Source organism: Maniola hyperantus, chromosome 4 (genome assembly GCF_902806685.2).
Source record: "Maniola hyperantus chromosome 4, iAphHyp1.2, whole genome shotgun sequence".
In the NCBI taxonomy this organism is placed as follows: domain Eukaryota; kingdom Metazoa; phylum Arthropoda; class Insecta; order Lepidoptera; family Nymphalidae; genus Maniola; species Maniola hyperantus.
In genome coordinates, this window is record NC_048539.1 from 7,371,263 (window position 1) to 7,396,165 (window position 24,903).

Below are 24,903 nucleotides of genomic sequence, written 5' to 3' on the forward strand. Positions count from 1 at the left end.
ATGCCGTGTGACAGGCAGTTCCACCATTATTATCCCACACCTTAAAGCAATTTACCACTATTACAGAGCTCCATTGAAAAACGTAATCAACTGCAAGACACCATATGGCCGTTGTGGCCCTCAACCATGTCCAAAGACATAAATGGGCAGGTTGTCGTCACAGATGGAATGCCATTGCGTCGGGGCAGCCTTGCCTCGCGGGGAGGCGGGAGGGAGACCTCCCGCGCAACCTGCGCCTCCGTCACACCTCGCACAGTGCCTCGCCCGCGCATGCCGAGCGACCATACGCGAGCGCGACGAAACTGATAATTTAAAAAATCTCTCGATTCCGATACACGTAAAAGTGTTAACAAAACGAAGTGACAGAAAAGTTCTAGTGATGTTCGCTTAGACGTTAATGAATAAGGTAAACAGTGGATTTATTTGCTATAACAGTTTTTCGTGAGTAGGTACATTACTTGGTCTGCAAGGGCATTTACAAGTCAGTGCAAATACATATTATAACAGTTATCATAGCTGGTCGAGTTATATACTTTTTGAGTGACAATACTGTGTTTATCACTTACATCTTCATGAATGGATAGTAAGTACGATACGAACCGGTCGTGCGCCTTGCTCGCATAATAAAATCAAAATAGAGCAGTGTGTCAATAGAACCTTTGAAGCCTTTTCGAGAAAAGGGTGACAAAGATGTGAAGTGGCGACTTAATGACATCATCCTGTGATATGTTCAGTGTTCACACTCCGCCCACATCGCACGTGTTAAGGTTGCATAGATTGCGTGAACATTTATATTTATTTTTAAAGCGCAATCTTGAACAATAACGATAATTTTTTTCTGTGAGACTAAAATATTATATACCTAATATTTTATTTAAAAAAGTTATTTATGCAGATATTTTACAGGGTAACCGGTTAAGGTCCCATTTTGAGGAGTGTATCTAGGGAAGGTCAAATTAATGCTACTAAATGAACCCTAAATAGTTTTTGTTAAGTTGCTCATTTTTGAGGTACCTGCGTTTTTTCTGAAAACTATTTCAGAAAAAACGCAGGTTTTTCTCTAAAAGGAGTAAAACAGGTCTATTTTTTATTTCTTATAAAATTATATATTGCTTATTCCTTATTTCTAGGTAATAATAATGAGCAGTGAGCACTAAGTAAAATAAAAATAACAAAATTAAAGTAAAGTAAAAGCCCTAATCGGAATCTTTAAATATTTTTCGATTAGGTCTCCTAAACACTACCAGTTTCATAATGTCGATTTTGTTATCTTGAAAAATGCGCTATTTTGCTTCAAAAATCACTGATGTTTTTGTTCTGCAGAATTTCTTTAAATCATCTACATAATATGCTTAGATATCTAACAAGCTATAACAATCTATAATAACTTGAAAATTAGTTCAAAAAAATCAACCCTAAAAAGAATTTTCAAAAATAAATAATATTATTAAATTATTATTTTAATTAAATATAATTTATTTGACAATAATAATAATTTTAATACAAAAAACAAAAATACCAAACTTATTCTAGAACTATTAATATAAAAATATAATTATTATTTTAATTATATTTTTTAAATTGTCCATTTTTTATTTTTTTTGTTTAGAGGTAATTAAGTACCTAGTCAAAAGTTATAATAATCATTAGTTTACAGGAAAATAAATATGTTCTGGTCATATCTGATCAGGTGATCACAAATATGGCCGTGGGATGGGCCCTTAATATTTGCCAATCCAGTTAACGGAAAAAATAAAAAATAAATTGAGTTTCAATTCTAAGTACGGGGAACCCCAAAAAATTTTTTTTTCTATTTTTGTGTGAAAATCTCAATGCGGTTTACAGAATACATCTACTTACCAAGTTTCAGCAGTACCTATAGCTCTTATAGTTCCGGAAAAAAGTGGCTGTGACATACGGACGGACAGACAGACAGAAAGACATGACGAATCTATAAGGGTTCCGTTTTTTGCCATTTGGCTACGGAACTTTACTAAAAACACTTAATAAAAACAAATTATCCGCCATAACGTAGATGTCAGTATGTCAGTCTTTTACCTTTAATAGTTTCGTTACTCGGAAAATGGTGGACCTAACTCATCTATACGACAAAGGACCCTAGAGATTCGGAATGCCAATACATAACTTCCTTTCAACCCGCCACTTTGGTTCAAAGATAAATGATATTAAAAGTAAGATAAACGTTTTTTATTATGAATTTGATATATTTATTATGTATAAATAATAGTAGGTACTTACCTAAGTATTTTTATAAGACGAGCAATTCTGTAGGGACTTTATACCTACGTACTTAGAAAATATAAAATTAGGAGGACTGATTTTTCTAGTACCTAGGTAATCAGTAATCAGGTATTTTCTTCTAGTGGTGCCTACGTAGTAGGTATTTAAACTTTTCAAAATAATTTTAAAGAGTTGTTTCGTCCCGTCCTTGGTTGGACCCACGAGGGTTTACCTGTCTATTATCTCATTACCTACCTATAAAATATTATTAGTTCTGATTGGTCTTGATAAAACACGGATTGTGGCTTTGTTTTACCTATAGGTACATCTACTATTTAGTAAAGAAATACCGGTGTAATTACCTTGCAGTTTACACTGGCAATTATATTCACAGGTATACTTACCTACAAACATTAATAGTTTAATGTAAAAGATAAGACATTTGATAAGGACGCTGAGGCGGAAACTTTTTTATTAAATAATTTATGAATTAGTATCCATTGTTCTAAGTAACGCTTAATGATTTTGTACGAATTGTTGCACTTGAGTTGTAATAGCGTTATAAGGTTATAAGTCATTTAGCTGATGAATTATTTGGCCACGAGATATGAATTATTCCTCGGATGGTTCCTTTCATGTTTTACCGCAAGTTTTATACTTACATAACTGCATTTGTCATGATGTAGTCACCTATGTTTATTTATAACTCACTTTAAAAATCATTTGTCGTCTTTATAATATGGATTTGTGGTCTAGCCATGCTCAAGACGTAATTTAAAATCAAATTAATGAAACATCAAAGCGATAATCATATTAAAAGCGACGAAAACAAGTCCTTATCGTCAAGAGTCTCTTCTAAAGTTATTATTAGGAGCTTGTAAAATCACTATTTTATACATCTTCTTCTTCTTCTATCTTTATACTGATTTACGCACTGTTATTTGTATAGGTAGATAGATAGAAAGATAGATAGATAGAAATACTTTATTGCACACAATAAATATTACATAACTATTACAGAAACTAAAACTATAAAATACTGTAAGTACTGTAGGTAGGTACCTACTGTTTGTAAAAACAAGTGTTAATTTTTTGAAGTGAAAGTACCTCCTTTAAGCGCGTTGGGCGATTTTGGGATGGGTAAAAACTTTAAGGTCGCGTCACCGACATACTAAAGTTAGGTATCTATATGTGTAGCTATACCTACGTACCTATGACGTATTTTGCGTATGATAATTATATACCTACTACCTATTTATTATTAACTATACATACAATTAATTTGAAAATCCAAAAACAAAAAACCCCTGTAATATTTTTATAGTTTGAAATTTTTACTCTTCGGTCGGTAGTCGTCACTGGGGCCGATTCTCTTGTAAACAGTCTCTAAACTAAACTAAATTAATAGATCGAAATCTAGTGCTATCCTTTTCCGCGAGCAACATTATGAAAGGGATAGCAATAGATTTAGACGTGCCATTTTAGTTTAGTTTAGAGATTGTGTACAACGGAATCAGCCACAGTGACTGCCAATTTTAATTTTCGATAGTGTCAGTTGTCACTAATATAGAGAGAGTTAACTACTACGATATCGATTTAAAATGGAGCAAATTCTGTGTTGCTTTAGGTGTGCTAAGAATCACCTCAAAAGGAACTTTCGCCGTTTTATACTCAATCGTTAAATCGTTAATTTTATAATCAACGTTTAGTAGGAATAGTGTTGGAATCTTTAGTAGGAATTTCCACAATCCACAGTGTCTTATATATGACTTATGAAAGTATGCGGACATCTTTCTACATGGATGGTTTCACACATTGGAACACGAAAACCGTCTTTGCTAGGGCTGTCAACCATCCCAGATTTTCTGGGACATCGCGATTCTGGGGAATTTTAAGCCTTCCCACCAATAACCCTTAGTGGGTCTGGACGAGGACGCTATTGGGGCCGATTCTCTTGTACACAATCTCTAAACTAAACTAAATTAACAGGTCTAAAACTAGTGCTTTCCTTTTCCGCAAGCAACATAATGAAAGGGATAGCAATAGATTTAGACGTGTCATCTTAGTTTAGTTTAGAAATTGTGTACAACGGAATTAGCCACACTGTCCTTTGAAAACAATGTAACTGAATTAATGTAAATAATTTAATTTGGTTAGCATAGAGCGGTTGGAAGGCATTTGCCGAATTTTATCTGTAACAACGTAAAGATTAAATACCCTCTCATTAAAATAAATTAATAATTTATTTTCCGCGACATACATACAAGTACGCGACAGGTGGAGATGGCAATTGGGGTATGAAGTGGAGGGACGCCCCACACACCCACACGTCACCCGCGCTCTTCCGCACTGGGTTAGCGCGGGGGCTGTGCGGGTGTGCGGGGCGTTACCATCCCAATTGCCATCTCGACCTGCCGCGTACTATACGTCCAACTCCTGGATATCGAATTAAAATCACGGAAATAACTTCTTTACCTACTCATTTCCAGTTGGGGGCCTAGTCGTTAGTCTCCCTCATTAAAATTATGTATTTTATATGTTACCCATGTACAATAAATTAAGCAGCGATTCCCCATTATTTATTTTCGTATAAGTATACCTACTTAATTACTAAACATGAATCTATCTACTAACACCTGTATCTGTACCCGTAGTAGGTACAAGATTTTACGTCTCACCAAACGAAACTAAATTCGAGAGTCGAAATACTTCCGCGTTACAGTAAAATGGACCTAAACAGCTTTGAATTGAAGTCAAATATTCAATGCCACTGATTTTAATTTAGCAATGTTTCCGCTTGGAGCGCTGGCTGTAAAAGTGTAGACAAACTTGAGCTTTAAAACAAGGCTATTAAGATCCAGTTTACTGTAACGGGGAAGTATTTCGACTCTCGAATTTGGTTTGGTTTGGTGAGACGTAAAATCTTGTACTACGGGTACTTTACGATGTGATTTTAATTGAATTTCATATTATATGCACTTAAAGGTCTAACACAAACGGCAGCTTTTAACAGAGACCGATTTTATTGGGCAAATGTTGTCCTGAAAGAGTTCTCCGATTTTACACTGACTCAGCGCACATAGTCGGCTGCATTAGCACATACCCACATGTTCTAGGTTTTCTCCAATAAAATTAGTATATACTACTTACTCCAGTTTTCGTAGGACCATTTTTTTGTGGAAAATCAGCGTAAAAGTTGTAAATGTCTTTTAAGCTGTCTCCTCGGACCGACCATTATAGCACGCCTGCGATATTATTTATAGAACTCAAGAATAATAGTAATGTAATCATTGAAAGAATTTTCGGAATCCAATCTTAATATAGTTCCGGAGATCACCACTTACAAACTAACTAACAAATTTTACCTCTTTATAACATACTAGCTGATCCCCGCGGCTTCGCCCGCGTAGATTTAGGTTTTTAAAGATCCCGTATAGCCTATGTCACTCAGGAATAATGTAGCTTTCTACTGGTGAAAGAATTTTTAAAATCGGTTCAGTAGTTCTAAAGATTACCCCCTACAAACAAACTTAACGACATTACCTCTTTATATAATACTAGCTGATCCCCGCGGCTTCGCCCGCGTAGATTTAGGTTTTTAAAGATCCCGTATAGCCTATGTCACTCAGGAATAATGTAGCTTTCTACTGGTGAAAGAATTTTTAAAATCGGTTCAGTAGTTCTAAAGATTACCCCCTACAAACAAACTTAACGACATTACCTCTTTATATAATACAACGGGCCGTGCAGCAGAAATCGTAATATTTTAATTTCGCCATAACTTCAAAACCAAACGTCCAATTTTAATCATTCAAAGACCAAATATTATCTCCATAAACTGTTCTTAGTGATGAAATCATTTATTTTGATAAGGATTAATAGCATGAGTAAAATAAACGCGTTTAAATGTAGTCCAAAAAAAATTCAAGATTTTTAAATAAAAAAATGGTTGCTGTGCCTCACTCGACATAGATGGGTATAGTGTGTCGCGGACTTTTTTGTAGATATTTATAAGATCTACAATTAATTAGAACATTTTATGGTTCTATCTTTTATAGTTTAGGCAGCGTACGCAAAATAAGTAACTTTTCTGGTTGATTTTTTACACCTTGTGTCCGAAAAACCCAAATATCTTACGGAACCCTATTTTTTTCCAAAATAAAATATAGCCTATGTTACTCGTGGATAATGTAGCTTTCGAATGGTGAAAGAATTTTTAAAATCGGTCCAGTAGTTTTTGAGCCTATTCAGTACAAACAAACAAACAAACAAACAAACAAACAAACAAAGTTTTCCTCTTTATAATATTAGTGTAGATGTAGACAACGGGCCGTGCAGCAGAAATCGTAATATTTTAATTTCGCCATAACTTCAAAACCAAACGTCCAATTTTAATCATTCGAAGACCAAATATTATCTCCATAAACTGTTCTTAGTGATGAAATCATTTATTTTGATAAGGATTAATAGCATGAGTAAAATAAACGCGTTTAAATGTAGTCCAAAAAAAATTCAAGATTTTTAAATAAAAAAATGGTTGCTGTGCCTCACTCGACATAGATGGGTATAGTGTGTCGCGGACTTTTTTGTAGATATTTATAAGATCTACAATTAATTAGAACATTTTATGGTTCTATCTTTTATAGTTTAGGCAGCGTACGCAAAATAAGTAACTTTTCTGGTTGATTTTTTACACCTTGTGTCCGAAAAACCCAAATATCTTACGGAACCCTATTTTTTTCCAAAATAAAATATAGCCTATGTTACTCGTGGATAATGTAGCTTTCGAATGGTGAAAGAATTTTTAAAATCGGTCCAGTAGTTTTTGAGCCTATTCAGTACAAACAAACAAACAAACAAACAAACAAACAAACAAACAAACAAACAAAGTTTTCCTCTTTATAATATTAGTGTAGACAACGGGCCGTGCAGCAGAAATTGTAATATTTTAATTTCGCCATAACTTCAAAACCAAACGTCCAATTTTAATCATTCAAAGACCAAATATTATCTCCATAAACTGTTCTTAGTGATGAAATCATTTATTTTGATAAGGATTAATAGCATGAGTAAAATAAACGCGTTTAAATGTAGTCCAAAAAAAATTCAAGATTTTTAAATAAAAAAATGGTTGCTGTGCCTCACTCGACATAGATGGGTATAGTGTGTCGCGGACTTTTTTGTAGATATTTATAAGATCTACAATTAATTAGAACATTTTATGGTTCTATCTTTTATAGTTTAGGCAGCGTACGCAAAATAAGTAACTTTTCTGGTTGATTTTTTACACCTTGTGTCCGAAAAACCCAAATATCTTACGGAACCCTATTTTTTTCCAAAATAAAATATAGCCTATGTTACTCGTGGATAATGTAGCTTTCGAATGGTGAAAGAATTTTTAAAATCGGTCCAGTAGTTTTTGAGCCTATTCAGTACAAACAAACAAACAAACAAACAAACAAACAAACAAACAAAGTTTTCCTCTTTATAATATTATTATATATTATATATTATATTATATATTATAAGTGTAGAAGTATACGAAATCTGTATCGAAGTCGCCAGTTTTGTAATTTATCTATCAGCGAATCACTTAAAAGTAAAAATATAATTACTAAAGTTAGTATGATAAATTCTCATGCAAACAATGTACCTATTAGCATCCTACGCAAATGCCGTGTTTTGCATGCGCGTAAGTTAATTATTGGCACACAATATACATGAAGTCAGATCGCTTCCTTCCTGTAAAGTTTGATATTACTTTGTGGATAAACATGATACGCGTAGTCGATGAAATGCATTCATACATGATCAAGGCATTGAGTCAGAATAGAGTCAGACCATAGAAGAGCTGAGGCGTCAAAAACCGTCCCCGCTTAATGATGATTCAAATAACTAATGAAATAGCAAAACAATAGATAGATCCTCATTTCTAGTACCAAGATAAAGTTTATAAGCTTCAATGATTTTGCTTCCATAATATGCTATTTTTCCTTTATCAACGTACATCGTCGAATCGACGATATTATGTCAAATAATATATTAGGTGACGTGAAATCATCAAATTTTTCAAAAAAAAAAAAAAATAGGCGATTCATAGGCTACGTTAGTTAGTGACGTCAATGCCTGCCTGGACATTTTGTTACAAGTTTCCTTAACTATTGTGAACTGTGACTGTGTGTGGAAACCTGCATGCACAGTGTAAAAGACTGTAGGTATGTAGGTTTTTTCTCTTTGATGCAAGTAAATCTGTAGCTGTAGACAGTAAACTGAAAAATATATGAAGTTTCCGAAATTCTATCGAGCGAAGCCGGGATAGGGTAGCTAGTGAATTAGGTATATAATTTATCTTAGCTTTTGCAAACAAGTCAGTAACATACCTACAGTATTGGTAATATCATCATAAAGTTGTTTTACTGGTAGCGAATCTTTCATAGCCTGACAATATCTCGGAGACTTTTCCTCATGGAATTCACCTTTCGTATAAATTCGGCCCTCAGTAGGTACTGCAGTCTGTAATTGGTATGTTTTTTCTACCTCGGCACGTTTACAACTGGTTTCGGGGAACTGGCAAAATAAGAAATAAGGGTCAGCTCGGTACAGCGCGGGAAAAAGAACAATAACCTCTTTCGCCTTAAGCAACCGATGACGCATCGATATTTTTAATGCTGAGAAACTATAAGCTGCATTTCTTTTTCAATGTAAAAACTTCGCACGGACTTGAAACAATGAAATTAAAAATTCGAGACAGCTAGAAATAAGATGCAAGTTGTTTGAGCACAGTTTAACTACAGGAGAGGACTAAGTAACTACTTATGTATAAAGCGGGCGATGGAGAGAGCCATGTTTCTGACTGGAAATGAGGAGATCCGTAGGAGGACCAGAAAATAATGGCTTGCGAAACTAAAGTGGCAATAGGCAGAGCACATAGTTAGTAAACCCGATATTATGTTGGGGTCCTAAGGTGGTAGCATGGTGACCTTGCAACGGAAAGTGCACCGTGGGACACTGGACAGACGGCGTCAAACAAAGTTCCAGGGATACGCTCTGGATAAAGCGGCGCAAGACCGTGGCGCGCGGAACTACCCACAAGAGTCTATGTCCAGCAGTGGAAGTCTATCGGTTGATCGGTCGGTCTTATCGGTAGATGATAAACAGTGCAATATAATATGCCTCTCTCATCGAGCGTTAGGTACTTAAATTTTGTTCTGTTTACCGTAGAGACCTTTAAACTAAACTAGTCAGAGGGTCGCCATGATACTAAGTGTCTGGCTATGCATGACGTGATTTCTAATACGATTCCCAAGAAAATAAAATAAAAATAGACTTTATACTTTGACGTAAGATTTTGTACACCTTTATTACCCGTTATCTCCCAAAGCCACCATGATCCAAACAAATGTTCCTCCCATTGTTAGGGGCAATACGCAGAGAAACTTTCAGTTTTTATAAAATAACAAAACCCTGTCACGCGCTGGCTCGTAGTCCAATATACAAGTAGGTAAGTAGTTATTAATATTCAAATGTAGATATATGCGTCTTCTTATATTTATATGAACATTGAATAATTGTAATAAGAAGTTGTAGGGCAGGTACCTTTCCATAATTGATTCCTCAGTGGGCGGCCTGGTCTGCAGTGACCAATCAGCTAACTAACAAAAAATACTTGTAGGTACCTACATATTTTATTAGCACCTAATATAGGTGTAATCAATCATATTATTATTGTGCCCTATGGGAAAACTTTTTTTTAAAGTGAATTGTCTTCAAAAGCAGTGACTGTTTTTCATTGAAGTCGGTTCACTTTTCAAAAAATTATAAGCATGACAGAGATAGAGAGAGCCAGTGCGTGCCAGACCTTCGTTATTTTATAAAAAGCTATGAATGCATGACGTCACGTCTAGCAATGCATGACGTGATTTCTACTGCTATTGCGAACTAAATACAAAAAAAATGACTTTGTGCTTTGACGTAAGATTACTTTTATTATCTGCCAAAGCCACCATGATCCAAACTTCATAGTCGCTAATCGTTCCTTCCTGTGTTGGGGATAATACGCAGATAAACTTTCATCTTTATACAATAACGAAGGACTGGCACGCACTGGTTCTTAGTCCAATAATAAGATTGATTCATTTTCATATCTCGAAACTCAGCTCTGTTAGAAAAGGAGTTCAGGAAGTTATGTTGAAAATAAACGATCTTATTTTACACATTCTTCGCAATTAGTCATATCCTCGCACATCCCTATTGTACCTAAGCCCTCGTGTAATAAAACTTTTTTAGAACTGCATATAAATATGAAGGAACGGTTTACTTAGCAATATGTAAAACGTGTCAATATCTTCCAGATTATCTTTATCCTTGCAATTTGTATTATAAAGTTTCATACGAGTAGGGAGGTACCTACACTTTTTTACGTTATACTTACAGGACCTACAGGACAAAGGATTTTTGGCATAAACAATAAACATAAAACTCTTGTAACAATCTTTGCAAACTCTACGAGTACGAAACGTAATTTTTCCGTCTTTACAGGTAAACATTAATAGAAACCCTTTATTCCGATAAATATAACCGGTGAAAGAATTCTCGTTAATTTTTTACTCACGTTGAGGGAACGTACAACGCCAGTGAACAAAGAAAAGTGTGAAAAAATGCAATATCGTAGGCGAAGGAAATTGTTTTACTACACTATAAATTCTTAAACAGGAAACAGTGTTAACTCAAGTAAAATAGACTGACATTGTGGAAATTATCTATAAGCTTATGTATCATATTATCATTTAGGACTATCCATGCTGTCATAGTCAAAGTAAGTAGATAGATTAGACGGTATGAAATTAAGCTTTACTCACGATACTAGGTATAATTCTAAAATAGACTATAGTTTCAATAAGTTAATAATTGTAAGTAATATTATGTTCTGAATCTGTGCGAAGACAACCTTAGGTATCTACATAAATAAATAATTAATAACTACACCTCCAACACACAGATAAAATGTAAACAGGGCCCGATGCCTCCAAATGCTGTATTATGAATATAGTAGATGTATAATTACATAGTAATTATATATTCATTGCTCACAAACTTTGTTATCTTATATGTATATAGTACGCGACAGATTGATATGGCAATCGGGGTGGGAACGCCCCGCCTCATACCCCGATTGCTATCTCGACTTGTCGCGTACATAATGTAAAAGCTAACGGAGACGACCGCTTTTTAGGGTTCCGTAGTAAACAAGGAACCCTTATAGTTTCGCCATGTCCGTCCGTCCGTCCGTCCGTCCTCGGTGGTCCTCTCGGGCACAGAGGACTTTAAGAATTATAAGTAAATATGAAAGCACTAGCTTATTCCCGCGACTTCGTAAGCGGGGCCGACACACATTTCGAATCCCTATTTTACCCCCTTAGAGGTTGAATTTTTGAAAATCTTTTCTTAGCGGATGTCTACGTCATAATAGCTATCTGCATACCAAATTTCAGCCCAATCCGCCCAGTAGTTTGAGCTGTGCATTGATAGATCATTCAGTCAGTTAGTCAATCAGTCCTTTTCCTTTTTAACCGACTTCAAAAAAAGGAGGAGGTTCTCAATTCGTCGGAATCTTTTTTTTTTTTTTTTTTTATGTATGTTCCCCGATTACTCGAAAACGCCTGGACCGATTTTGAAAATTCTGTTTTTGTTTGAAAGGGTATACTTCAAAGTTGGTCCCATTTCAATTTGGTGAAGATCTGATGAACATCTTCGAAGATAGATACTGGAACTCCTCAACGGATAAGAGTAAATTGCTCGCGATCAGTGTAATAGCTTAGTAAACAGTAGATTTTTAACCAGTCATAGCATAATTCCATGGAGCCACTAAAAATTGTGAAATAAAATTTTTTTACAAAAAAATAAAAACCGACTTCGTTACACAAACACTAAAAATTGAAAAATAATTTAATTTATTACCGAATATATTATGTATACAAGAGTTAATATAGTTCCATAATAATATTTTTTGGGGTCGGTGCCAATGAGGTGCCATTGTGGAGTCCTATAAAAATATGAAGTCTAGACGATTCGCGCAGCTAAAGCTAATTGGCACCGGAACCAAAAAATATTATTATGGAACTATATTAACTCTTGTATACATAATATATTCGGTAATAAATTAAATTATTTTTCAATTTTTAGTGTTTGTGTAAAGAAGTCGGTTTTTATTTTTTTTTGTAATTTTTTTTATATATTTAGATAATTATAGACTACGACGGAACACGTACGTAAAGGGAAAACGTACCCACAGATTGCATGTTTACTGTTGAGCGTTGAGTTAGTTGAGTTAGATATTTAGTGTTTACATATTTTGCTCAATCTTGTTTGCAAACTAAGTAAATTGTTTAACAGTAGCGATGTCGCTCTTGGAGGATGTTTCAAGTATGGTATTGCACGTTTATGTCACGTAGATTAGTTTACATCTTAGTTTGGTATCTAGATTCTACATCAACATTCTTACTAAATATTTAACAAAGTAGAGCTATCAATTTATATAACCTTATTAGATGATACCCGCCACTTCATAAGCGTGGACTTAGGTTTTTTAAAACCCTGTGGAAACTCTTTGATTTCCTTGGATAAAAAGTAGTCATAGTCATTTCCTGGGTGCAATCTATCGCTGTATCAAAAAAAAACGGCCAAATGCGAGTCGGACTCACACACGAAGGGTTCCGTACCATTATCTGTAAAAACGGCAAAAAATCACGTTCGTTGTATGGGAGCCCCCCTTAAATATTTGTTTTATTTTAATTTAATTATTTATTTTTAAAGTGAATATACAACTAAATATTCTGTGAATATTTCAAGCGCCTAAGTTGACGTTATCAATATCAAGCAAAAACGAGCAAGTAAATCATGTTTGTTTTTCTCAAGTATTTTTCGTTATAGCGGCAACAGAAATACATCATCTGTGAAAATTTCAACTGTCTAACTATCGCGGTTCATGAGATACAGCTTGGTGACAGACGGATAGACGGACGGACAGCGGAATCTTAGTAATTGGGTCGCGTTTTACCCTTTGGGTACGCGCGCAAATCGCGGGCATCCCTTTTGTGCCCGCATCCCTTGTGCATGCCGCATGCCGTGAGAAATCTTATATTTTCCGGGACAAAAGTAGCGTATATCCTTCGTCGAGGTGCAGACAGACAGACACACTTTCGCATTTATAATATTAGTACGGATGGTTATTGGTTACCATGTTGGTATCTACTAAGTAATTAGTCGACCTATTTACCCGACTACGAGAGGCTTATGAGGGCTCTGGATATAGGAATGTTTTTTCTCTATCTATATCGATTCGATCAGTCCTTGGTCTATAAACAGATTTGGGGTTTTTTAATGTACCTATATTGTATAGGAATGTGTATTTTATTGGTTCCCTTATAATTAGCAACTTACTCATTATTGTTAATAAGTTGATATTGGCAGTATCCTCCCTATCGTTGACTATAAGATATCGTTGATCATATTTTTTATGACATCATAAAAAATATGATCTTTGTTTCAAAAAAATTAAATAATATACGACACTAGTTTATTCCCGCGACTTTATTCGCGTGGACTACACAAATTTCAAACCCCTACTTTTCAGGGGTTAAATTTTCAAAAATCCTTTCTTCGCGGATATCTACGTCATAATAGCTTTCTGCATGCCTTTCAACCCGATGCGTCCAGTAGACTGTGTCCGTTGATCTGTGCGTTGATAGATCAGTCAGTCAGTCCTTTTATAGTCTTTTTATATTTTATTTTATATATATAGATATTGAATGGTATTTTAAGAATACGTAAGTACCTATTCATTTTAATAACGTAGGTATCTATTCGATTTTGAACATTTAAATTAATTAAATCTGCTTTTATAGGTACTACCTACCTACTATTAAATTCAAGATTTATTTTTGAGATGATGCCCCAATGAATCCCGTGGGAATTCTGATTTTTCGGAATAAGAAGGAGGAGAATTTCGGAATAAGGAGGAGGAGAGAATGTCCGTCTGGGATGAAAGTTATCTATGTAATAAAGACCAAATTTTTTTAAGCGGATGGGCCGTGAAAAGGTACCAGTCAGACAGACAGACAGACAGATTTACCTTTGCATTTAATATAGATAGGTATCTAATAATGTACCTACTATACAAAGCAAAGTTTATGAATAAACATGTTCTTTGATATTTAGATGCATGTATTGTCACATGACTCAATGTTTACCTACTAATGCGTGGTGACTAGCTGTTAACCATATAAGATGAGGAATTACTATTTTTTCGCATAAATTCCTGCATTTAACTCTCTTGCCTTTTATGGTAATATCATATTGTACCGTGCGTAGAATTCATTCAATATTCGATGTTTACTTTTCCTTTTACTATTAATATTCAGTTACTATAAAACAGATAATAGTATTTATTGGTAAGTAGGACTAGCTTTTTCTCGCGACTTTGTCCACGTGATACGATTTATAGCCTAGCACCTGGATCATTAGTTTCACCCCCTAAATTCAAACTCACAAATAGGTACTTTTTTATATTATGTATTAGTGTAAATGATTTTAAAGCATGGCATTATTTACCTACTTATAATTAAAATATTATATACTTATAATGGAAATGATTCACTAGAGGAAAAAATATTAAGAAAAAATTTACAAAGTGGTTCCCTTTACAGTGTAGAAAAGGCATAAGGCCGGTCCACCCCACAGGAGCAAATCTGCGACGATCGCTAGTCCTTCACGAAATATCGACAAGGAGGTACCTACTGGTCAAACTACTGGACGGATTAGGCTGAAGTTTGGCATGGAGATAGCTATTATGACGTAGACATATTATACTGCTAAGAAAGGACTTTTAAAAATCCAATCCCTAAGGGATTTGATTTGTGTAGTCCACGCGGACAATGTCGCGGGAATAAGCTAGTCATTTTATATGGACAGTCTATTTGACTACTCCATACAAAGGCAGGTTAAGGCCTGTCACTTTCTTAACTTGAAAACTTGCACTAGAGCAAATTGAACTAACTAGGGCCTCTAAGCTATCTCTGTTCAAAGCCTATGGAAGAGACTAGACAGGTGTCTCGGCTTCTCGCCTTTTCTAGGTACAAGTTTCTTACTAAGCCTTACTAAGTATGTTTTATCACAATACAAATTGACAGATGATCATGACCAACTAAAATAGAGATGACGCCGACACCTGAGGTCGTCGTCGCAGCAAATACCTACTCTGCCCACTGCGGTTTTTTGATACAATATTAATATTTATCGACGACGTGCGACACTCCAATTTAAACGTAGTAATACCCACGCGGACATATTTAAAATTAATTTTCGGAATGTATAAAATTAATTTACGATCAAAGTCACGCATACTTTTGAAGATAATTTAATAATGAGGCCAGTCGCCTTTTATTTAAGTACAGAAAAGGGAGGAGCTCTTTGACACAGCGGCGAGATGATTCGCCCTGCAAAATAGACATCCTGGATTTAGTATTTTCTTTTTCAGCCCCTGTTCCATTTTAAACGGGGTTAAGCCTCTTTGTACATAAGCACCATAAGCTTAATTAATTTTAGTAACTAAACTAATTATTTTGTGCATAAATATTGTTTAAATAGGTTAGTTTAGTGTAAGTACCCTATTATTAGCAGGGTTTGTCCTTTTTTAACGCCAACTCGCCAACAAACTGTGGAATTATTGTATTTGTTTGTGCATATAATAAATAAATAATGTTAAAACAACATTAAAAAACACAGAAATTTTTGGGGTTGTCAGTAACTTGATATCACTTGATGGTAATGGTTTAAACGATCCTCTCGATGGGTGAGCACCATGTGCTTTGGGTCTAGGTACTTCTCCTTTACTGAACACCTAATCAGTAGGATCGTTTTGGAAAAATATACCTATTTTCTTTTGTTTTTGGTCTAGTAATTTTAACCACCACTAATGTAAGCTAGCGAATGAATATATTTATATAAGTAAGCGAATTCACTAAAACAAAAATCAACGGAGCATCGTTAGAGGCTATTCAATAAAAAATGTAGGTGTGCTTACATAATACGAGTAAGTAGGTAAGTATTTACTTTAAACCAACTGGATCGTCTTTTCATACAAAAACCAGAACTACTTAAAATACTACGGATAAAATGTTTAGGTTTAATGTGATTTATTAATTTCAGTTCATATCAGAAATCAGAATACATGTTCAATGGAACCCTGTTTAATTTTGTTATGCAGGTTATATAATATTTTAATACCTGAGTTTACCTTTACAATACGATATTTTACACCAAGCGATAAATAAATCTAAAAATGTATGAACAAGATAGTATAAGCAATTAACAATCGAAAAATGTTAGAAGTATATAGAGAATTTAAAAATTCATATTAAAGATTTCACTTTTTCATCTGTTCTATAAATATCCAAAACGCATGATACCGTAGCCGCAATGTTATTTCTGACTGTGACGTTACATGGATTGAAATTGTAATGTATTTCAGTAAGAAATTGCTTACCAATCCGTGTGACGTCATGACAGCTCATAAACCTAAAAAGATGGCGGGTAGCGTATTCGCGGAAAAAATTGAAATGCAAAATTGAAATGCATTTTTATTGCACTTATCGATCGAATAATTATTTTTGTAAATTTTTTGGTAGTTTATATTAAGACACTTTAAAAAAAAAGGGTAAAATACCCTGTTTACCTCATTTTACCTCGAAAAACTAAAATTTACAACTTCGTTGATTTAGGATGATAAATATATTCCTAAATTGAGTATTTCATAGAACCTACTTAAGTAGGTACAATGTATAGTAGGTATTTAGCTAGGTTCTCAAGTGCTGTATAGTGCTATATAGAAAGTAAAACAACATTTTCATTAATTACTTTGCAGACTAATTAGGTATATTTTTTTCATTATAGAAATTACTTAATGTGTTTATGAAAACGTTATATATTTCAAGTAAGAAAACAGCCCATTTTAATTTGGCATTTTATTGCAGGTCTTACGAATAATTTTGCTTATTCGTGTTTCTCCTAGATTACTATATTATAATATGTAGATATTATAATAATATTAATATAAAATATCTCTATCCTAAAGGAGTCAGTTGCCGACATAATTAGGTACATTCATTCATAGTTAAACTGCCTGCTAGTAAAGTTCATTAATAAAATTTATAATTACACGAAGGCTTCTTACGAAGGCATAATAATTAAACTCGTTATTACAGGCATCAATAATTTTGCCGTACCAGAATGCTCAATTAATTATTTTAGCAAACGATGTCGCAGACACCTGCTTGTTTATTTACAAGACTTTACTTTGTTTACAAGACTCCGCAATTACTGAGGGGAAAACTTACAGGGGCTAAGTATATTGATTTCGGCAAGAAGTCCTAAAAGAGGCAATTCAAAGAGTGCGGACCCACCTGTTTTAAGTATACGGGGGGTTTATGTTAGATTTTATGTCCTTTGCTTTATTTAACAGTCAACAACGCAATCTAAGTATTTCTCGATTGTCGCTCAATTTTGCCGTCCGTTAACAAAAAGTTTTCCTTTGGAGAATACGATTTGATCAACAAAATAAAGAATTAAGTCTCTTTAACATTTACACCATGCACGAGGCCTGTGCTGCGGCAATCCTGGTAGCAGGCCGCCATTTTATGAAACACGCAAAGGTTTCGATTTCGAAAGGGGGTTCGATCCCGGGCACGCACCTGGCTACTAGGTGTCAAAAATGTGTAAACTCCAATGTCCGGACAAGGCACGGGCGTGGCGTAGTAACTATAGTAACTCAGTTTCAAATAAATCACATACCTACTGCGCTTTTCCGTTACGTAGTTGTGATGGCAAACGCTGCAACTTTTCAGTTATGAAAACTGATTCTTTTTACATGTAAACAGCTAGACTTCGTCCTTAGATTTGAACCTCTCTGGCGGAGTTGTGAGCGCTGCAGTCTTATAAGCGGGAGGTCCTGAGCTCGTTTTTGGCAGGGGTAATTTGGGAATTTAAAATTTCTAAATTGACTCTACTTAGTTTGTTCTGGTGGACAGCTTCGGCCATGACCATTTATTATTATTTATTTTCTGTTCTTTTAGATCGTAGATTTCGTTCCGGTATGGTGCCGCGTAGAAACCGATGAAGGTGTGGAACTAATATCCCTTCGAAATTAATTAAATTTAATTAAAAAATATATTGATTTCATATAGGTACGACAGCATATTGTGTCTACGACTAATAATGGTATTTTAAGACTCTACCGCCGGTTCGGAAAATAGATTCTACTGAGAAGAGCCGACAAAAACTCAGCAGTTTAAAAAAATGTTACTACATATATGTTTATAAATATACAGTACATAAGCAATGTAACTATCCTGTGGGCTGCTGAATAAAAAGCTGGCTGTTTCCATGTAACCTTGTCATTTAGAAATTTGTCAGTTGTATAATAACCACATAACTTAACAAAATGTTAAAGTTTACACGAGTTTAAAGATTTACATACAAATCTTTGTTTGAAACTACATAATTTCATGGAAATCTGGCAAACCACAAACACATGATATTGGTTTCTAGAACGTGTCTACAATTGATTTCGAGTGGTTAATATTCAAACGAAAAGCAAACAACGTTGGTATGGAGAGCGCTGTCCATGAGAGCACGCTAGGGAAACTTCTCTTAATAACTATTTAATTGAGTACAGCATTTAAAAGAGGTTCACAATTATTTAGATTAACAGTTGTTTATATTAAATGTCACTTAGAAATAAATTGATACAGCGATGATCATTATCACGGAAAACTCTCGTAACTACGTAATATATCATTCGAGCTCCATTCATAATCTGCAGGACAACTTGCAAACTCACGCCATGAGTCTATCTATCTGGTAGAACCACCTGGGCACCTTTTTCTCTTCAACCAATCCACCTTGGCGACCAAAGTTTTAATAATGAAATATTCAGTTCTTTCCTTTGTTTTAACGATCTAAAAAGTTCCTTTGTTTTACCTCCAGGATGAATCTTTACCCAATTTATTGAAATCGATTGATTAGGCAAAGACTTGGAGCGTAAATATACAATTAAATCGTTATCATGGATTGAAATAGGGATAGGTAGGACCAAGTTCTCGCTACAGACAACGCGCGCCGGCCCAAGTAAACTCGGTACCTAAGGCGAATTACTGGAGTCGCGGCTCTTGAAACTTAAATGTCGCAACAAAATAATTATCATTCAAATAATTTACTTAAATAACTCAAGACAAGAGTTTTGTTTAGGCGAGAGACGTTAAATTTTCTATTGTCGAGGACAGGACGGTGCGGTAGGTAGGATTGCCTCGATTTTAATGACATTTGTGTGTTTTCGAAGCAAGCGCGAAATTTTTCTTGAATTTTACAAAATGGTGCTTAAACTCAAGTAGATAGAGAAAATTAATTCCTACCATAAGTAATAAATTTAAAAAAACTAGTAACAGGAAATCAAATCCAGATATTGAGATCGCTTGAAATATTTTGAGCGAGCAAACTTGAGTTTGTATTTTCATTTTATTATTATTATTTCATATTTTTTGTTATTTTTTTTGCATCTTGTAATTTTTGCAAAACAAATCTTAACGTAAAGATTAAAGTTTTTTTTAAATTTTATTTTACAGTAGTGATTCTTAGAACTCAATGGTGACAGATGATATTTAATACAATTTTATAGAAAGTATATTCTTATAATTCTTTATTGCTATGCTGCTACACACAGAAGAACAGAAAAGACGCGCGATCTAACCATCCTGCCCAGGCAAGGAACTCGTGCTAACACGGCCTGTCCAGTAGGTATCCTCGTCAATGACGTGCCACCCTCCTTTCAGCGCCCTAGGCCTATAGTTCGCCTTTATGGACGAGCCGACCCTGGCTACAGATCGATAATGATATTGTGAAGAACTATATTTTGTAAACTTATTGTTATACACGAGGAGTGATATAGGAGTAAGACCGTAAAAAATCGCAGGTGGTGTCATCAATCAAAGCAAAGTAACCTTACGTGTGATCAATCTACAAACAACTTTACGCTGCGACATTGACGTCAATCACGATTCACACATTGACAAGCAAGGTCGCTGTTAGGACTATTTAGGATTTTGGTTTAAATCTGTACTACATCTTTCTATCTGTAAATAGAAAACCTTAAAGGTGCATGTAAAGATTTGTGTCTTGTCTTTTTCAGAAGATGAAGATGTATACTATAATGAAAAAACTACATACGAGAATAGTATCATCCAAGAATAACTGACGAATACTAAATCATGGAGGGCGTTAGAGTAACGCATCAGGGGTTGAAGGCGCACACGCCTGAAGGGTCGGCTGGTAGGATAACCCAGGCCGGTCTAGCAGCGCGAAGTGCAGAAGGGACTGCTGCTAAGGGAATGGCCATCAAGGGCCATGAAGATTTGTGGGTGGAAATCCAAGCCAACACGTTCAGAAACTGGGTTAATGAGACCCTCAAACCTGTGAATATAAAGGTAACATTTAAAATCTAAATAACATTATAATAATAACATGAAGCCCCGTCAGGACTTTGCAAAGTAAGTACTTATTAAATTTCAGACCTACATATTACCTAATAAGTTTTTATACTATCGTATTTATTCTTATATGCTGTAATATAAAGCTATTTTAAAGCTATTGAGTATTAGTCAGTATGTGTTTCAGTAACCGCTCACCGCACAGTAAAACATTACAGCAATGCGCCATAGAACCGCAAGGCGCACCGCGCCCGCGCCGAGCCTTAGAATGTTACGGTGCCGGACCGTGGTTATGTGTGTCTAGCCTTACTTATTGTGCACGTGTTCAGTGAGACGTTCTACTGTACCACCGTCATATCCATCGCGTGTAACGATTCATATGATTCTCCCTACTTAACTAACTACTTAAAGCCCAAACTCGGACATCAAAGGTGATTAAAATCTGTGAGTGGAAATCACAGCCAACATCTTTCTTATATGATTCAGCCCTCAAGCTCAAACCACTGAGCATGACGATATGTTATAATACTTATTACAACTCGTTTAACCTTCAAGTTTAACTTTCCACATCAGAAAACAAAATATTTAGCAATTCATAAAAACAACACAAGAAATAAATGTTACGGACAACTGGTGTTTCAATAGCGTGACTAAAATTAGAGATCTTCGTCGGGCGAACTGTATTTCAAATATATGCTTTAACTAGCTTATCCCCGCGACTTCCTCCGCGTGTCCTACACAAATTTCGAACCCCTATTTTACCCCTTTAGGGGTTGAATTTTCAAAATTACTTTCTTAGCGGATATCTACGTCATAATAGCTATCTGCATGCCAAATTTCAGCTCGATCCGTCCAGTAGTTTGAGTTGTGTGTTGATAGATCAGTCAGACAGTTACTCAGTCAGTCAGTCACCTTTTCGTTTTAATATATTTATATGTACCTTAAATAAAAAATCAATATGCTCTGTGGAGGAAAAGAAAACTTGAAGAAAGCTGCATATTTCGGGAGAATTTCTAAGGATTTCGGGATTAGGGACCATATTAATCCTGGGCACTCTCTGCCTAGATTTGTAGGTATTCTTCTTTCCAATGAGAGAGGAGTTCTTTGCCCAAACAAAATCAATATTTTTCTACGTCGTATTTCACATTGTTGATGAGGGATTTGTGAATCATTAATCACATAACAGTGGAGGTTTTCTTGGGATAAAAATGCCAATGTTGTGGAATCCCAGATCCTTCCACATAGATACAAATATACTACGCGACAGGTCGATATGGCAATGATCGGGGAGGTAGCACACACCCGCACAGCCCCCGCGCTAACACGGTGCGGGTGAGCGGAGATGAGGTGCGAGCGTGCGGGGCGTCTCCCCACCTCATACCCCGACTGCCTCTCGACCTGTCGCAGACTATACCTAGGTACCTACTACTGTTTCGACTCTTTTCTGACGATAATTTGTCAGCTGCTAGTGACAAGCGGAGCCTTTCAGGCACAAAGCAAAGGCTTAAGATACATAGACGTTTGGATCGTCAATATTTATAACTATTCCTACCAGTTACTGGGACAACGTTGCTTAACCAGCTCAATCAACTAAAATAACCCTTGACTTAAAATTTTATTTAATAAAAATAATAGGTATCCCGATATGATTGTAGGTAGTGGATCTAGTAGAAGATCTGCGAGATGGAACAGTATTGTGTGCCCTTGTGGAAGCACTACAGGGCCGCAGACTAAAGGGATGGAGCTCCAACCCCACGAACCAGCATCACAGGCTGGAAAACGTTACCACTGCGCTACAAGCCATCGAAGACGATGGTGTTAAGCTTGTTAATATCGGTAAGAAAATGTACTTATACCTAATTACTCCAGGTACCTTATCAGCGCTAGTAGATAATTTTATACGGGTATCTTACTACTTTCTATTTTCATTAAACGCTATTCGTTGGCAATTAAAAAATTGACAAAACATGAGATAAACCTAACTGTATGCATTGTTATCCTATATTTTTTACAGGCTACCAGGTTTCCTAAATTGGATTGGATTGGGTTATAAAAATACTATACCTACTATAAAATGTTTTTGCATGAGAGAATGCTATCTCTCGTAAATAATACATAATATTTTGAATATTTATTTTCAGGTAACGTGGATATTGTAAATGGAAATTTGAAATTGATACTAGGATTAATCTGGTCACTCATCGTCCGTTACCAAATTGGCAAGAGCAAATTCCCGCCCAGGTAGGATTTTTTTTTTTTTGAAAATTAATTTTTCTTTTCCACGAAATCGCAATAACATCATAAGAGTGTTTTTTATCAGCAACCAAATCAGCCACAAAAATAAGATCTCAAATAATAGTATAATATAGTAATTTTTTTTCAACACCACCGCGTTGGAAAGAAGAACCGGCAAGTAACTCAATATCAGTTGACTTTTTATTAAAATTCAAAACGTTTTTTATGTATCTATTTATTTCAACCAATTCCTGAAATTCCTAAGAAAGTGGCAACGTATGGGTGGTTATTCTATTGATGCAAATGTTCATGGTGGTAATCACTTCACATCAGGTGATTCGCCTGTTCATTTGCTTTGTATTTGTACTTATACAAAAATCTATAGAGTGCAAGTTAAAGACTTTGCACAGACTTAAGATACTGTATTATAACGCTGGTATAAAAAAGTCACATTACGCTTTAATAGATCTCAGCCTTAGTAAAATTATTGTAACATTTAGTCAGAAAGCATATATGCATATAAAATTATTTTAGACATTTCAGGGTTTCAAAATTACATTATCTTTCGTAATTACATATCAGAATCAGATAGGATGGTAGCTTAATACATATTATAGTAGGTAACTGTATTTAGCAAACCCACGCTTACCAGTAGGTAGGTACAGTACAGCGGAAAATAATGTACAATGAATGTGCAATGTACAGTGAATGACATTTGGGCTTTGTAGAGAGTTGTCTCTGTCACTCATACCTATGTAACGTTTTGTCGGTCTCAACGACCGAGACAAACAACTCCGCTACCTCTTTCTAAAGGTCGATGTACATTATTTTCTGCCGCGTAGTATACACAGTATCTATAATGCTAGATGAAAATCATCGCACTCAAAGTCGAATCAGCTTAAAAAGGTATAAAGAAATTGCTCGCAATTATCATGCCTATACTTCTCGTCGGCCTATATAGAGTTCTTCGATTAAAGCTTTTCTATCTAAAAAGTTTTTATAATAAAGAAACAGATTAATGAGTAACTGGATCGGAAACTTTTAATTTATAAAAGTAGGTAGGTAATTAGAAATATTTTGCAATTAGTGCTTTGCAAATAAACAAGAAAGGTGCTGATACTCTAGTCTAATACTTTCGAACTAATTATTGGCTTCTATTGTCAAAAATACAAAACTATTTCGTTAACGAATAGAATTTTTGTCACGGGGTCTACCGATTCATAATGTAGTCTGAAGACTGTGCAAAAAACTGTGTGACTGTGTAAAAAAGACGAAATATCTAATTAAAAAAAGTTAATAGATAAATAATAATTAAAATAAAAAAAGATAAGACGATTAATAATAAAGTTAATAGAAAAGTTGCTAGAAATAATTCTAACAAGTGAGACTAACTTGCACTTGTCGGGTTTTTTTAATGTTATGTGGGATTGGATTAAAAATAATAATTCATTTTCCCATCACTAGATTATGTGAGACGCGAACCAAGACCGGGCAGGGCAATTAACACGACGCGCAGACACGCCTATTGCGTTACATCCTAATAGGTATATTACCTTATTCGTTCACTTTCATCATATATTTTGCACCATTGCAAAACGCTGATAGCGGGCGAACGAATTCTATGTTGTAACGTTGTTTTTACTTTGATATGATGCAGTAGTAGCACGTAGTGGGTCGATGTCCTTTACGTAGCGTCGTGGACGGATCACGGAATCAAAAGAACTTACAGTAACTTGTTGTTACTGATTTATATTATGGCCGATTTGATACTGAATACCTAAGCATAGGTACCTTGTTCTAATATTAACTAGTGTACTTTCTGATATCGGTCACGTCGATGCCTAAGTACCTACTATTCATATTATACTGTCAGTGTTTACTTACAGCGTCG

General features: G+C 35.1%; 1 protein-coding gene across 3 annotated transcripts in view; it reads left to right on the forward strand.

Moving 5' to 3' along the window:
- Positions 1-231: 231 nt before the first annotated feature.
- LOC117982000 (filamin-A-like) overlaps positions 232-24,903 on the forward strand; it is a 33,129-nt gene continuing 8,457 nt past the window's right edge. Inside the window, exons 1-4 of one of the 3 annotated variants that reach the window (XM_069498314.1) lie at positions 232-406; positions 20,480-20,774; positions 22,433-22,613; positions 22,919-23,018. In XM_069498314.1, coding sequence (XP_069354415.1) covers positions 20,559-20,774; positions 22,433-22,613; positions 22,919-23,018 — 497 coding nt within the window. In that variant the 5' untranslated portion in view covers positions 232-406; positions 20,480-20,558. Of the gene's footprint in view, positions 407-428; positions 588-20,479; positions 20,775-22,432; positions 22,614-22,918; positions 23,019-24,903 lie in introns of those variants that run through there. The other 2 variants (XM_069498315.1, XM_069498316.1) reach the window with 2 other exon arrangements.